A 15958-nucleotide genomic window follows, 5' to 3' on the forward strand; every position below is an offset into this window, starting at 1 on the left:
ATGTTTGTAGCTTATTGCTGAGATCATACCAAAAACGTCAACTCCATACATCTTTGCGTTTGTTAAATATTAGGTACAAACTTGGGCTTAGAGTTACCTATAATGAAGGTTGGATGTAAATTCAAAAATGACTGGCTGAAACTAATGGAAAAAAGTGAACAGATACATTATTTATACACGTATTTATTTCAAAAAAGTCAAGTCTTACATATTTGTGTTTATGTGAATTTCAGATAATTATAAAAGTGATTGAGTTACCGACTGAAGACAGTACTAATACCTATCTATGCAATTACGATGGATGGAATATGACAAGTGCCGATAAGATAGGTCATAACTTAACCTGCGACACACCATCGTTAGAAAATCGACCGAAGCTACCAGCGGGAGAAGGTTAGTAGGATTACTATTATAACTGACGATTGTAAGGTCGTGTTTCTCCGGTCGAGTACTATTCAACCACTTTTTGTAAGCGCTGAAAATTATATGCTGAATCCCCCCCCCCCCCACATTTACATCGAACATAGCTAGATTTTGATTTAATAACCTTTTTTGATGAGGAAGTATCTGGTTCATCAAATAGCCAAGGTGACAGTAGCTCTTACGCTTAGGAAAAGCAAGAACTTTCACATATCAAACGATAGTGTTTATGTCTGTATTCCGAACGGCTGTTTAGTTACTTTGTAAACGAAATCCAAAAAGACAGTAAAAATTGATGGAAAGCGGACTAAAAAAAGGTGACGTCGCAGCCTAGATTGGATTTTCAAATACGTTCTTTGTATCTAACGACCTTGAGCAACTAGAAAAAGACGTTAGAAGTGATTTTTGGTGCAATATATGGGTAGAGACAATTAAGTAAGATTAGCAGAGTATATATTACCAGGAATATTTTATTTGCTGAAATTTCTTTTACTCGATGTAATATATTCGCCTGTTTACTAATTTACAAAGGATTGTGATTTGATTCTAAAGACTGGACATGCATTGATGTACTGTAACTTGCGACCAGACTCGGATTTTATATTGCCTTTGATCAGATATTGGTGTGATGTTAGGTGTGACTGGACGTGGGGAGGACATTACGAGTACCTTGAAATTTGTGTGATATTGCATGTCACGAGGCATCGTTGTGATATTGCCTGTAACAAGATTGTTTGCGTTTTAATTTCATAATTCAATATGATATAATGCTTCTGTTGTTCTAAAACTTATTCTTCCAGATCATACAATTTTATAATGGAATATGATATAATGCTACAATCGTTCAAATATTTTACATACAATATTTTACAAGAACTGAAACCGATTCTTTCCAGATTATACGACTATACAACTGTATGTAAGAAGCAGCGAAACAGAAGAAGATTTTGTTCACACAGATTTTTACTTTTATAACTGTTCTGTACACATGTCGTGAGTACATGCTGTTAGAGTATCTTCAGTTGTTAGATTAAAACAAATCAAGAAAGACAAATACATAGTTGATTAAACATTTAATTTTGTCTTCTCTTCAAATCAGACCAGCTTTCACATCTGAGGACTACATAGCATTAGCTAAAGTTACATTACATGTGTCGCTGATAAGGCTCATTTTAGGAAAACAACATTTAGGAGAACCATTATTGATCCTACCCCTTTGCAATGATTACTTTGCGCGGAGATAATGTAGGCGAAACTGCATTCATAGCTTTAAATAATCGTGGGATCATGATGAGTGTCTTGACTGGTATTTTTGTCTGTATTTGCAGAACATTCAAATTGATAAGTGTCTATATAGCAATGTATTTAAGATAAATAGTCCATTATTGTACATTTCTTCATAACTTTATTCATGAATAGTTCGTTTAAAACCTCTGTAGATGCAGTTCATGCGTGAGCAGTAACTGGAGTTGTAACTGGTGTGTGTACGAGAATAGATGTACACATTATTTAGACATTTGTCAATGGGATGATCCCATGTCAATTGTAGTTGGTGACAATGTAAGTTGTGGGCAATAGAATGACTTAATGACATATTTAGTATTTATCAGTGTTCATGCAGCATTTGGTCGAAATGATGGAGGTGCCTTTAGGCGATTCTGCGTCTAATATATGTTGGTTGTCTTTAGATGAGGCTCTGCTTTATGTTTGCTTTATCCTCACAAAACAGACTAAAGCATCAGTTTATGACGACTGGCTGCAGAAATACGACGTTATATCAATCGTTACATTCATATACAATGTACAAAACATCAACAACGGTTTCCTAGTCGTAGGAATAAACAATCATGGATGTTGCTTTCCATTGATTTCGTTTTTCATGGTCCCATCAATGTGTTACTATATCATTTATTTTATTCTCATACTTTAATGATAAATTTGCGGGTAAAATACTTAAAATATCAAGAAAATAATACTTATTCTCTTTTGCTTACTCTGTATCGCTAGAATCTGTTCAATATCAGCAATATCACTGGCCAGTCATTCTGTCCTCAACTGAAAATGCATATTGAAGAAGTTTTGATTCCAGTCAATCTTCGTATGGAGATCGAAATTAGCACAGTAAACTTATATGAAAATAAGGTAAGCATCTGAACAGTTTATTACACGTTAATTTAATCGGAATAAAATTATCGACCAACTATGTCATATTTGTTGCCATGCTAATAACTCGATTAAAAATCATCTGAATATTAGGTTAGCCACAACATTCATATACTAATCGTCTTATCTATCATGACAAAAAAGTCATATGATCAAAGAATATATGTAGCTACGTCTAAAGAAGCGTGTGGTTAATAATTAGATTGATGAATAAATCGATAATGGGAGATTCTTACTTACAAATAACTGAAGCTTACTGTATAACTCTCAAGCATCTTGGAGGTTACGAATGTGTGTTAATGGTTGAAGGGAAGCCCAGAGTATTGAAGCAACCAGAAATAATGAGACATCGGTGACTTGCAATTCAAGAGAGGTATTTGAACATCTTTGATAAACTAGCAAGTTCGACCCATCATTGAAAATCAGTCGACGAGTCTACGTCTATTGAGACAAACAGATTGTAAAATCATTAACTTACAAACTTAGTGGAATGTGCTACAATGAATATCTGCCATGTGAAAAAAGGAAAATCGCTAACAAAGTGAAGTGTAGAATGAATACATCACGTCTATTAGCTTCATCTCTTTCGTATAAGATGCATTATACAGTGTACATCACATGTATGTTTTCAACTTAGAGGAACACTCCAATACCCTAGAAAATGTATTTTTACGAAGTAAGTTAGAGTTCCGGTACGAGTCGCTTTTTATTCAGTTTGGTTGGAACTCTCATTGGACAGTGATGTGGCTGACATTTGTGCTTTTTATACACCGCACTGCATAGTATACCTACAATTCTCTGGTCCAAGAAATGCAAGTTGGTCTCATCCTGAAGTGGAATGGCCATTATGTAGTCGACGACTTATATGGTTACACAGGTAAACATGTAGTTATATTAACTCAATGACTGACGCGTAAGACCGAGCGATGCCTTTAGATAAAGAACAGTCTTTCAATGATGCAAATGTTCCAAGATATTTTAGCGATCGGTTTAACTCTTGATAATTGTTTTAACATTATTGCTATCAATTAAAATTTCTTCAGCTACTCTAAATGCATGCCGAGATGCACAATATTGAGCTTGTAAACTCAACCTGCATATGTATAGGTTGCATTGTTGTTTTTGACAATTTTTGAATTTTGTCAGCATTCGATGTTAACAATAACAAGTGCATTCTACACATAAATCCGCTGTACAGAAAAGCTAAATAGCAGGTATTACATAAGCTTTCGGGAGTAGACGAAGAATCGCAATTGATATACGGTCAAAAATAGTCAGAACAACATCTTACCTTCCAATGAATTAAACATTCTTCTGAAACAAATGGTATAGAAATTCTTGGTTATGTAAATCAGAAAGGTTGAACAATTGAGCAGACTGTTTGAATTTCGCAATCTACGCAAAGTGACTAACGTGTGAGTCGGATCTATTCAAATACTTTGAATGTCAGCAATATTTTGCATGATAAGAAAGTTGTGGAAGAAATACCTCCATATTTTAAATTTCAAGAACCACCTATAGTTTCCTACTCATACACAAAAACCATTGGTAGGAAACTTTTTAACTATAACAATGTCTTGAAAAATTTCAACTTTCCATCAAACAACAGCAGAACTTGCAATTGCTTGTCATCCCCCTTTTGCTATAAACCACTTGGTCACATAATAACTGGTGACCTGACCATCATTACCAACAGTAAACTTCGGCAACTCTTTCAATATAGCCCAAAATATCGAGAGCCACAAAATATTAATTGGAAATTTAATTTCAGAATTATCATGGATGCCGCCGAAAAATATGCAAGACAGTGGGCTGCAGTTGAGGAAGTTGATGTGGAATGCCTCTCTGACTGGCTGAGCAAAGTCAGAGATAAATTAAAATCACGTATTTCACATTTCCGTTCTCACAGTAAAGATGTAAATACTTCCTCAGTGTTAGATAACCATCGGTCAAAGCATGCCTCGATGCTTTACACAACGAATATGTTGTAGTTCCTGCAGACAAAGCTTCAAACAACATCATCTTTGTCTGTAGGAATTATTATATCCAGTGTATAATAGATGAATTAAACCTTCATTCAGATAAGAGTAATACCACCTACGCTCTTTCCTCCCTCACTGATGAAGACATTTTTGCAAACCATTCATCTGTGCTCAATGAATTTGGCATTCCTTTGAAAGAGAAGGACAAAAAACTGCCTATGTTGTATTGGATACCTAAACTGCACAAGAACCCTTACAAACAACGTTTTATTGCAGGATCAAGCAATTGCACTACCAAATATCTGTCACAATTATTGACTATAATTTTAACAACCATCAAAGATGGTCTTTTTCGATACTGTGACAAAGTGTATGAAACAAGTGGGTTGAATCAAATGTGGATACTAAAAAATTCGAAGGAATTGTTGCTTGATTTAAAAGTCAAGAAGAACAAGTTCAGCTCAATCCGAACATTTGACTTTTCCACATTATACACCACAATTCCCCACAATAAACTTAAAACAAGGCTGTCATCTCTTGTGAAACAAGCTTTCCTGCATAAAAATGGCAGTAGAAGGTACCAATACATTACCATCAAACATAGGACAGGTTATTTCAGTAACAACATGGATGCCAAGCACAAATACACAGATGAAGAAATTATTAAAATGCTTAATTTCTTAATCGACAACATATTTGTTAAGTTTGGTGGTATGACATTTCAACAATCTATCGGCATACCAATGGGTACAAATTGTGCACCCCTTCTTGCAGACTTATTTCTGTATTCATATGAAGCAGAGTTCCTTCAGTCTCTCTACAAAGCAGGGTCTAAAAAACTTGCAAGGCGTTTTAACAACACGCACAGATATATCGATGATCTGATTAGTCTAGACAATCCAGACATATCAAATTACTTACATCATATTTACCCTGATGAGTTGGAAATCAAAGAAACAACTGAGGGTAAGAACTCAGCTTCATATCTTGATCTGTTCCTACAATTGGGTACTAATGGGCTACACACTAAGCTGTATGACAAAAGGGATGATTTCGATTTTGAAATCATAAATTATCCCCACTTGTCAAGTAATATTCCATCTGCACCTGCTTATGGTGTGTACGTGTCTCAACTTCTCAGGTATTGTAGGGCTTGTGATTCCTACACTGATTTTCAACTGAGACACAGCTCATTGGCATCAAAATTACTGAGACAAGGATACACAACAAAAAGACTCGTTAGGACTTTCAAAAAGTTCTACGGTCGATATGACGACATTGTGGCCAAATATGACACCTCGGTCACACAAATGATTAACGACAGCATTCCCGGCTTTGACTTATTACAGTGATTCATATCCTGTATCTTTTCATACAATATTTAGACAATTTTGGGACCAATCCTGACGGGTGTAGCATGCTAGCAGGGTACGCTTACCCATTCCGGACACCTGGTACCACCACTTATTATCAGTGGTTCAGGATGGTCCTACTTAAATTTGTAAATAACAATTGTCCCATGGACCTGGTAATATATTACCTTGAATGGAAATGATTATTGGACCAGTTTAATGTCATATTGTTAGCATAGAATAATCCCAATTACGTTATCACTTGTTTAATTATATGGTGACAACAGCAATCGGATATGTTTTCAATGTTCTAACGTTGTTCAGATGAACTTGCCTACTACGTTAAAATTACTTTTGTACTTAACCAGTGACGCTGTATGACTGTTCAATAAATCGCCGAGACTGCAGTGAATGTTTGTCGGATATAACCACGAGGCTACCGCTGAATTGTGGTTGGTGTGGACGAAGCAAGACATGTGAAATTGAAGAACATTGTGAGACCGATTGGTGGGGTTTCGATACACCGAATAACTGTGATCCACCATCAATTACACAGGTATGTGAATTGTTACCAAAATGTCATAGTTTCCTTTCAGGTATGTCCTGTTTCAACTATACCAAATGGATTCTTAGACGGGGATATATTCAGGATTTTTTATGAGGATGTAGTGTATTCAACATTTGCGTATTATATAAAGACGTGCTAAAGAGGAGTTCGATTAAAGTTGGAATGCGCCTCTGCAACACATATTCGGACTCTCAAATTTTTACAACAGCTTTCAGCTCTACCATTTTAGGGGCTCATTTCGAATCTCTTGGAGTAACTCAAATTTTCAGCACATTAGTTTTGCGAAAACTAAATTGGAATTTTCCGCCGTGGACACAGGGATGGTAGTCATTTGGAATTTCGAATATCAGTGATGTAATTTGTTTTTCCGGTACCAACATTTGCACGGTCACCCAACATTTTCATGCGTGATTTTGAAAGAGAGAGCCTAAAAGTTGCCTGGAGAAAATCTTGATCAAAAGTTGGATTCCATAACTTTCAAGGCGCGTACCACCTTAAACTTTACCGGAACCCAAATAATTGAATGCAGAATAGAATGTAATTAAGGAGAAAATCAAGTCCCGCTTTCTTGTATTTGCCAAAATTATTGAAGTTGATTCTATGTGTAAAGGAAATCATTTTTGATTTTTACTCAACACAAAAATGCCCTTGTCCAAACTTCTGAATAGGGGTACCGTAGATTCCGTGTTCAAATCGTAGAGAAATCCTAGAGAAAAATTCCTAAATCTTCTGATTTGATAGTTGCTTTTCACGCTAAGATAGCTAGTAATATAGGTTTTTATGTACGAGTCCTCTGAATAATTACTAAATTATGCTTCTTTATCATAATACAATGATGACATGTTTCTTTACAAAATTACAAGTAACAATATACTCTCAACAGGTTTGGCCTTTGACTGGCCCGATCGAAGGGAATACAGACATTATCATTCAAGGTACAGACTTGGGAAAACAAGCATCGGACATAGTCAATGTAACGGTGGCCAATTTACCTTGTGAGCATTTATCAGACAGATACAGTGTGTCAAAAAAGTAAGAGTCTTGCGAATTGCTTAACGTTTCCAAACAGATACAACTACAAAGTCAAAAACAAGTCTTAGAATTCGCGTCAAATTTATATTTGGAATGCACACCGACTGGAGAAACCTTGAATAAAATCATGATCACACGCATGATAATGCTTACAGCTGTCTGTGGGTGTGCGACCTAAGAAAGAACGACTGGTTACGTAAAGTTATGCACAATTTCATCATATCCAAATCATCTTCTAAATGCAAAGCAAATTTCTATTTGAAAAGACAAGTATGTTATGTAATGATTATTTAAGCCGAATAGATTTTGATTTAGGAGTCATTGCCTTTTGCAAAAAAAATCAAGTTTTTTTTTTCATCGCACAGACTTGAATGTAAAACCAGTGCGTCTGCAGCCGACAGTACTGGTGATGTTGTAGTGACGGTTATCGCTAACAATGGCGACCCAGTGGAGGCATATAATAACAATCAGTTTACGTACAGGGTATGTAAACATTTGCGTCTGTTGCTGTTCATTTTGTTCTCCGCCTTTTCTCTACAACGACTTCTCATTTGAGGAAATTTAAACGTTCTTTATAAAATGTCTTTATTAGAACCCAAGTGTACTTAACTTCTCTCCAAGTCTTGGTCCAAAGTCTGGTGGCACAATTGTGGCTCTACATGGAGAATACGTCAATGCTGGTAGAATCATTGAAGCATATTTCAGCGGATCATCTTGCCTTATAGATAGGTAAGATAGATTTGAAGCAATTTTATTTGAGAGCATAACGTGTAACACATGTTAACTGACAAACGATGAAGTAAAATACGATATCTATGTAGCATAAAAGCATTTACTGCAAAGAACAGGGGTGTACTGTTTCCTGTAGGTCTCCTATTCCTTCTCGCTTACTGCTTAATTTAGTCCACTCCTGATCAGAATAAAAGCTCCGGGCTCTGTAAGAGGGATTCTATATTTACCTAGACATCTGCAATTTATCTGGATTGATAAACCAGGGATTCTCGCCCTTTTGATGTAATAATAAAGTTTTTCAATTTCAGGATGGAAGATATATTCAACGAAACGCTAGTGTTTTGCAACACAACGAGTACAAACGTCACAGCTACTGCTGAACTGTCGATGTATTTTGATGGCTCTGAACGGCAGGCACCTGAAGGCAAGAAATTTGAGTTTACAGAAGACCCAACTGTGACAGATATCAATCCTTCTGCAAGTATGATAAGGTGAGAGGCTTTCATTTTATCCATTGATGGCAAAATTACGCCGCTAGGTCAAAGCTTACGCTATGTCAACAATCATGTTTGTCTCGTCGTGTTGAAATCAGTGACAAACATTACGAAAGGTATTTCTCAATACATGATTTGGTCATTATGATTTGTTTCGGTTTTTTAATTTATTACAATATCGTTAATTTTACTTCATACGGCTCAAAAGGATTGAATCCATTTGAAAACGTTAGATTAGACATTTGCGTGTCAATGGAGGCTTACATAGCGTTGGTATATTACGTAACTGGGACTATGGCATGTCTATGTTTCATGACTTTCATACAGTACACGTGCAAAGGGTTGTTTTTGAATTTTTCAGTTTCTATAAATACCTCCCCATCAGATTTTAGCGTGGCATTGTATTTCAACATAACTTCTTTCGGTGCGAAATCAATGAAATTAATTCGTTTACCATACACACATGAGGAAGTTACTCAGCAGCTGCAGGGTAGCACCTTGTATGCATTTCTCATGTGATCAATTTGCAAAGAGATAATACTGGATTGTGTGTGACGTGACATGAGAAGTCGTTTCTTTTGTTTTTTTCTATTGTAACTTTGTGTATGTTGTAACTTTGTGTATGTCCGTAATATTTATCTCAACCCGCTACAGAGCAATTGGTTCATGCATTTATTACATCACGAATAGATTCGTGTAATTCACTTTTACTGGGGCTCCCTAAGTACCAAATCAGCCGTATTCAACAGATTCAAAATATTGCCGCCAGAATTGTAACTCGTTCCAAAGCCACCTCTCACATCACTCCAATTTTGTATCAGTTGCATTGGTTACCTGTTTCAGAACGCATTGTTTTTTAAGATTTTAGTTCTTATTTTTAAATCCATTCATAGGCTTAGACCAATTTATCTTTCTGATATGACCACATTATATGTTCCAAATCGCAACTTGAGGTCAGCTGATCAGTTTAAACTTTGTCCTGTTCGATCACGTACTAAGAGCTATGGTGATCGTGCTTTTAGTGTTGCAGCTCATATTCTCTGGAATAATCTCCCGTTTAGCATCCGCCAGTCACCAAACCTATCTGTTTTTAAATCAAACGTGAAAACTTTACTTTTTAAAACTGCTTTTTAACTATTTTTAACAACTTTTTGTGGTGTAACTTTGCTTTTTAATATTTTTTGTAATGTATTTTTTATTTTTCAGCGTCCTTGATCACAATTTTTGTGGATACTGACGCTTTATAAATAAATTATTATTATTATTATTTATTATTATTATGTTTTACTTTCAAGTGAACAGATCTTTATAATCTGACATTTTTTTTGTTTGCTTTGTTTTACGGTACTAGCCAAATAAACGTGTTTAACGTTTGTATGTTATAGCCTCCATACAGATAAATAAGTAAACGAATAAAGTACAAAGGTACATCATTATGTATCGAAAGTAGAAAGCCTTGCCGGTAATAATGCATTGACTCCTATTTCACAACGTAAAATTTAGTAAATAAATAAAGACCTCTAGCCTACAATGTGACTCAGAGTTCGACCATTTTCTATTTATTCAAATGTCTTTTTGGGTTTTTTTTATAAATCAATTTATTGCAGTGGTGGTCGCCAAATAAACGTCACCGGTACGTATTTCACATCAATACGGCAGCCAAAAATGTTGATCACATTTGGGAGACCGTTTTTATCGGTAAGTGACGATCAACACTCCACTAAATTATTTTATAGCTTAACACATGGATTATTACCTAAACAGTGTTGATAATTTGGCGGACGACACATATCACTAGACTGGGTGGATGATCACAAAGGATGATATAATGGTCAACTTTACATGTACAACATTATAGGACGTTTTATTCTTATTTTTCAAACGACGAATGTGCCCTTTGACCATTATTGACAAACCATATCGTTATTTTCCTTCTGCAAACACTATTACTTTTACAAAATCCGGAAGTGTTGTGGAACTTGACGAACCAGCACATTGAAAAAGAAGCTAATAATGTCCTACGAAACATTTGTATTGATAATTCTATATAGGAAAAGCCATGTGAAGTTCACTCATTCAGCAAAATGGAATGCATCACACCGCCCGTCGACATTTCAATGTCATTGCGGAATAATCAGAACAAAGATGATAACGAGGTTACTGTGGGGTTTATAATGGACGCTGTGGAAGAAGTTAGACAACTTGATCTTGATTTTGAAATCGTTGTCGATCCAGAATATTACCCGTTTACAGAAGAAGGAAATATCAGGGAACATCAAGGAGGACAGTTGGTTGTTCAGGTATTTTGAAATTTAAGCGAATGCGAATACATATTACTAAAAAGCAAAGTGACTGTGAATTTTCAACACAATGATAAAATGAAACAAGTATATGAGTATATAACAGTGGCATGCCATCCGATCTGTACAAATGGTTTCCATAGAAAATCATAAAATTATTGGTTATTGTATTATACGACATTGTCATTGTTACTGTTGTTCAGCTTAATAATTGCACTTTAACAGTATGACCAGGCTTGCATTTTCTTCCTTTGCAGGGTAAAAACTTAAATTTAGCCAGTACTGAAAGTGAAGTAATAGTTACTATTGGACAAGAAGAATGCAGGGTCGTCAGTTTGTCGTCTGTCCAACTAAACTGTATCCCGCCTGACGATGAACCGATGGGTGTAAACAAAAGTGGAAGTCCAACTGAGAACGGCCTTCCAATTGTAATAGTAAGTCAGGACATCATATTAATAAAAACAGCAATTCACTGAGATTTTAACGATATTGGTTGGTTTATCTCTGTACTGAGCCGAGAGTGGAAAAGAAGCTTACACTGTGTTTCAAATAAGGGCGATCACAGGAATTTGTTACATTCTGTAGTGAGAAGAACAGTTTATCCAATATCGACTTGTGAGGTAGTAATTTAATGACTCCAAAAAACTCTTTATTTGACTGTGTAGGCAAGATTTCCCTCGCTTGCGTAGATTAATCATTCATTCTGGGCTGCTTAAAACTTAGTCTTAAATGACGAACAAATATGTATTTATATTCTAAATAATCGGCGAATTCGATGAACAGTAAAAGACATCCAATGAATGTCAAAAAAAACCCAAAGAAATTGCGAGTTTGAGGTTTTATCAGGTTAACTTTCCCAAGAGTCAATTACAAGAGAATAACAGCCTGGGATGTCCGGTTTTCCTGTGTGTTATTGCAAGTATTTTTATTATTGTATGCAGAGCTCAGAACAAAATGAACGGGATTTGTAGATAAGATTTATTAGTATGTATAAAAATTATTTTCTTTTCAGGTAGAAGTTGGGAATTTAGAATTCTTCATTGGTTTTCTGAAATATCATGTGACTAGTCAGACTACACCATGGGGGATCATCGGAGGTTTAATTGCTGTCTTTGTGCTGTTCGTCATTGTTGTCATCGTCATTTTATGTTATTGTCAAAGAAAAAACAGCTTGAAGGAGAAGCCGAACGGACTACAAATGACGTAATGGTAATTTGGACTGGACCAGGTAAGGAAATAACTCTGTATACATCTGCACAGGCGGCCTTTGACTGGGTATAATAAAAGTTTCATTATATTTTTTTACTCAGCGGGATGGAAGTCTTGAAATACCAACTTTACATTCTTAAAACGTGAAATATGTTGCTGATGATATTAGCTTTTCTAAACATAAAATAATCAAGATAATACTGTCTTAAAGTTTTTGACACAATATCTCTATACTTCTTTATGCGTCAGGTTTAACGTTTAATCGCGTGGTAAATGTTACTGGGTTACATTTAATTTGCCCGTACGCCAAAGCAATTACTCAAGGGTAAAGCAGCAAAATTGGTAGAGTTCTGAAATATTAAGATACTCCAAACCATGAAACACCGATGTATATGACTAATAGGTATATTTCATACGGAAGCGCATTCGAATAGCATTTTTAAGAAAATAATTTTTTTTAATCTCATAATTACGAGCTTTTGCTTCTCGACATTACTTTTCTTGTGATATTTCAGCTTATCGAAATGCATTTTGAGCTGGCTCCTGAGGGTTTTGATGTATTGCACACTTTTGTCAGTGTCTGATTGTCATACATGTAGTTGTCTTCTCGTTAATGACATGTGATAAAAGACAACGTATGTTTTTCAGAAGAGGGGGCATATGTAAAATATCAGTCCTCGTTATCATATATGTAAAATATCAGTCCTCGTTATGTATAATATCAGTCTTCGTCAGCATATATGTAAAATATCAGTCCTCGTTATAATATCTGTAAAATATCAGTCTTCTTCAGCATATATGTAAAATATCAGTCCTCGTCAGCATATATGTAAAATATCAGTCCTCGTCAGCATATGTAAGATATCAGTCCTCGTCATCATATATGTAAAATATCAGTCCCCGTCATCATATATTATGTAAATATCAGGAATTAATAAAAAAAAAGCAAGCAAGAGAATTATACATATCGCTGACTAATTCTGCCTGATGTTTCCAGAATATACTATCGAGCTGATTGAGATTAGCCCTCCTGATGCTCGCGTTTACAAGACGTTTTTCTGTTTACACCTCTTGTGCATCGTTCTTATGTTTAAAAATACAACAGTAAATACTTTGTCGCTTTTCATGCATACAACGTCAGCGGGTTTCGGCAATTATATATCTTGTTTTCCACCATGTTTCAGATTGATCGGAGTGTGATTCAGAACTTGGATTATGAAGATTTCGAAAAATGTGCTGAAAGGTGCATAACACTGGAACAGACATAATTCAACAAACGCTGCTGTTGAAGAACGCCGATGTCATTCGAAACCAATAGCCGATGTTGTTTCCTATTAGTATTGATCAAGGCTCTGAATTGTTGTTTAGTTGAAGCTTACAAATATATGCTATTGCAACATTTGCCTGTAAACGGTCATGCCATATTATGCCGCTAGACTGACCAAGTATTCTTAGAATGTAGATCAAGGCAAATGCAATGTAACAAAATTATTTCAGTACGCCATCATTAGAGTAGATTCCCAGAATGAAGACAAATAATTACGAAATTAAAAACTCGAATTACGAGAATCTAAATCCCGTCTCTACGAGAATTTGAAACTCGTAATCACGAGATTGAAGTTCGTCATTAAGAGAATTTCAAACTCTTAGTTACGAGTGTTAAAACCCGTAATTACGAGAACTAAAACTCGGTATTACGAAAATTTCATCTTGTAATTACTAAATTAAAGACTCGTTATTACGGGAATCAAAACTCGTAATAACAAGATCAAAAACTCGTAATTACGAGAACTGAAGCATGATAATTAGATTATTTTGTTATGAGAATCATAAGCCTGAAATTGTCATTATGATTGAATACTAATACTCAAGAACTTAGTCAAGAAATCGTAAATTTCTAAAATTTCAAAATTGTGTATTTTTTGAAGTAAGAATGTGTACAAAATGATGATCTCGTATTGTCAATATTTAATTCACATAAAAATGTAATTATCATTATTATTCCGACTGATCGTCAATCTAACCTGTTAACTACAATAAGATATAAGGGATTTGAAAATAGATTTTTTTTTGTTGATTTTTTTGGTAAGCTATTTAAAATGCATTGCACATTTATATATACCCTATTTCTTTTTTCTATTTTCAAAGTCAATTTATTATTTCGAAATAAGCATAATAGTGCTCGTGCGTGACGGACAGCGGCCAAACGCTCTGTCCAACTTATGAATCATGCCGACAAATTGAAAATAGAAAATGCAGTCCATTTTCAGTTTCAGTTTGTAGCAGACATGCACAATTACACCAAAGAGAATCCACCGCAATAATAATGATTACATTGTGACAAAAATGTATTAAAAATTATCCCAACGATAGACCAAGTTTGGCGCTAAGGTACGTTGAAACTTGTTTTAAATTGCCCACACATGAGGAAGCTAGAAACTACTGGTGTACATAATCCTTGCCCCTCCATAGCCTTTCCCCAGTAGTTAGTTTTGAACATTCCATGTTACAACTGTTATTGTTGTTTGTTATGAACATTTGTTTCAAGCTATGAACACTTTTATGAACAATCGTTGAACAATAACAATCTAATTGCATAAGGCAAAAAAAAATTGTGTGTTTCCTGTAACATGCTCTTCAGAAATAGGGTAGGTAGGTAGGAAATTTTTTTTTTTTTTTTTTTTTTCTCTGCAAAAATAAAATGTGAAAATTTTAATACCCTTCGACAAGGGTCAAGGCATCGTCATTGTCAACACAAAAGACTACATACACGAATGCAAAAGACAATTACGCAACATTCAGTATTATACACAACTAGACAGTGACGACACAGAACAAACAGTAAACAAAGTACACGAACTATTAAACAAAATGTACGAGAACAAACACATCGACCATGATACTTATAAGTATCTCGATCCAAAAAAACATAAAAATCCGTACCCCGCATTGGTACTTATTGCCTAAAATTCACAAACCGCCGCCTGAAAACTCAACGTTTGCAGGGAGACCAATATTTAGTGGCTGCTCCAGTCCCACTAACAGAATTTCAGAATTCCTGGATTACTTCATAAAACCACTGGTCAAGCAACAACCGTCAAACATAAAAGACACAACAAACTTCATACAAGAAATAGAAAAAACAAATTTCCCCCAACATGCATTTCTTGTAACACTCGACGTGGTATCGATGGACACAAACACAATTCACGACGAAGCGATTCGGCTAGTCAGTGAAACATTAAACTCACAAACCTCGCTTCAAACAAATTACGGCATCAAAAAACCACCCATGGAAGACTTAATAGAAATGCTTTCACTATTCTAAAACACAACAGTTTTGAATTTAACAAGCAATATTTCCGCCAAACCCGCGGCTGCAGCATGGGATCGAATGCCTCGCCAGAGATAGCAGACATTGCTCATCAACTTTGTAACACCATAGGTCCGGCTGCGTCTCGCCATAAGCTTTCCCCACACAAACAAAACATTACCGTACACACTAATCCAAACTTCCCTACAAATATCCGAGGCGAAACAAACATTTTCATTAACACAAAAAATCGGATAGAAATGTAGGAACACATTTTTGAAACGAATCAAACACAAACTCGACACAAAAACATTTTGGATAGTTAGGTGGGGAGCCTCTTTCACACTTTTTACAATCGCCATAAGCTTTCCCCACACAAACAAAACATTACCG

General features: G+C 35.4%; 1 protein-coding gene across 1 annotated transcript; it reads left to right on the plus strand.

Annotated features, from left to right (window-relative positions):
* The first annotated feature begins 2814 nt into the window (after nt 1-2814).
* LOC139135921 (plexin-B-like) lies at nt 2815-14253 on the plus strand. Its single transcript, XM_070703698.1, has 13 exons — nt 2815-2956; nt 3367-3460; nt 6286-6473; nt 7369-7517; nt 7883-8000; nt 8110-8246; nt 8558-8740; nt 10351-10441; nt 10795-11043; nt 11301-11477; nt 12056-12271; nt 13437-13920; nt 13983-14253. Exons 2-11 carry the CDS (start codon nt 3394-3396, stop codon nt 12248-12250), a joined length of 1554 nt encoding a protein of 517 aa, XP_070559799.1. The 5' UTR covers nt 2815-2956; nt 3367-3393; the 3' UTR covers nt 12251-12271; nt 13437-13920; nt 13983-14253.
* Nucleotides 14254-15958: the final 1705 nt, after the last annotated feature.

Source organism: Ptychodera flava, chromosome 6 (genome assembly GCF_041260155.1).
Source record: "Ptychodera flava strain L36383 chromosome 6, AS_Pfla_20210202, whole genome shotgun sequence".
Classification (NCBI taxonomy): Eukaryota; Metazoa; Hemichordata; class Enteropneusta; family Ptychoderidae; genus Ptychodera; species Ptychodera flava.

Bases quoted from the DNA above. Each gene is read 5' to 3' on its own strand.
- LOC139135921 (XM_070703698.1), top strand. From the start codon at position 3,394: ATGCAAGTTGGTCTCATCCTGAAGTGGAATGGCCATTATGTAGTCGAC. The intron at 7,518-7,882 runs GTAAGAGTCTTG...TTCATCGCACAG, and splicing joins AGATACAGTGTGTCAAAAAA to ACTTGAATGTAAAACCAGTG. The intron at 11,044-11,300 runs GTATTTTGAAAT...CTTCCTTTGCAG, and splicing joins GAGGACAGTTGGTTGTTCAG to GGTAAAAACTTAAATTTAGC.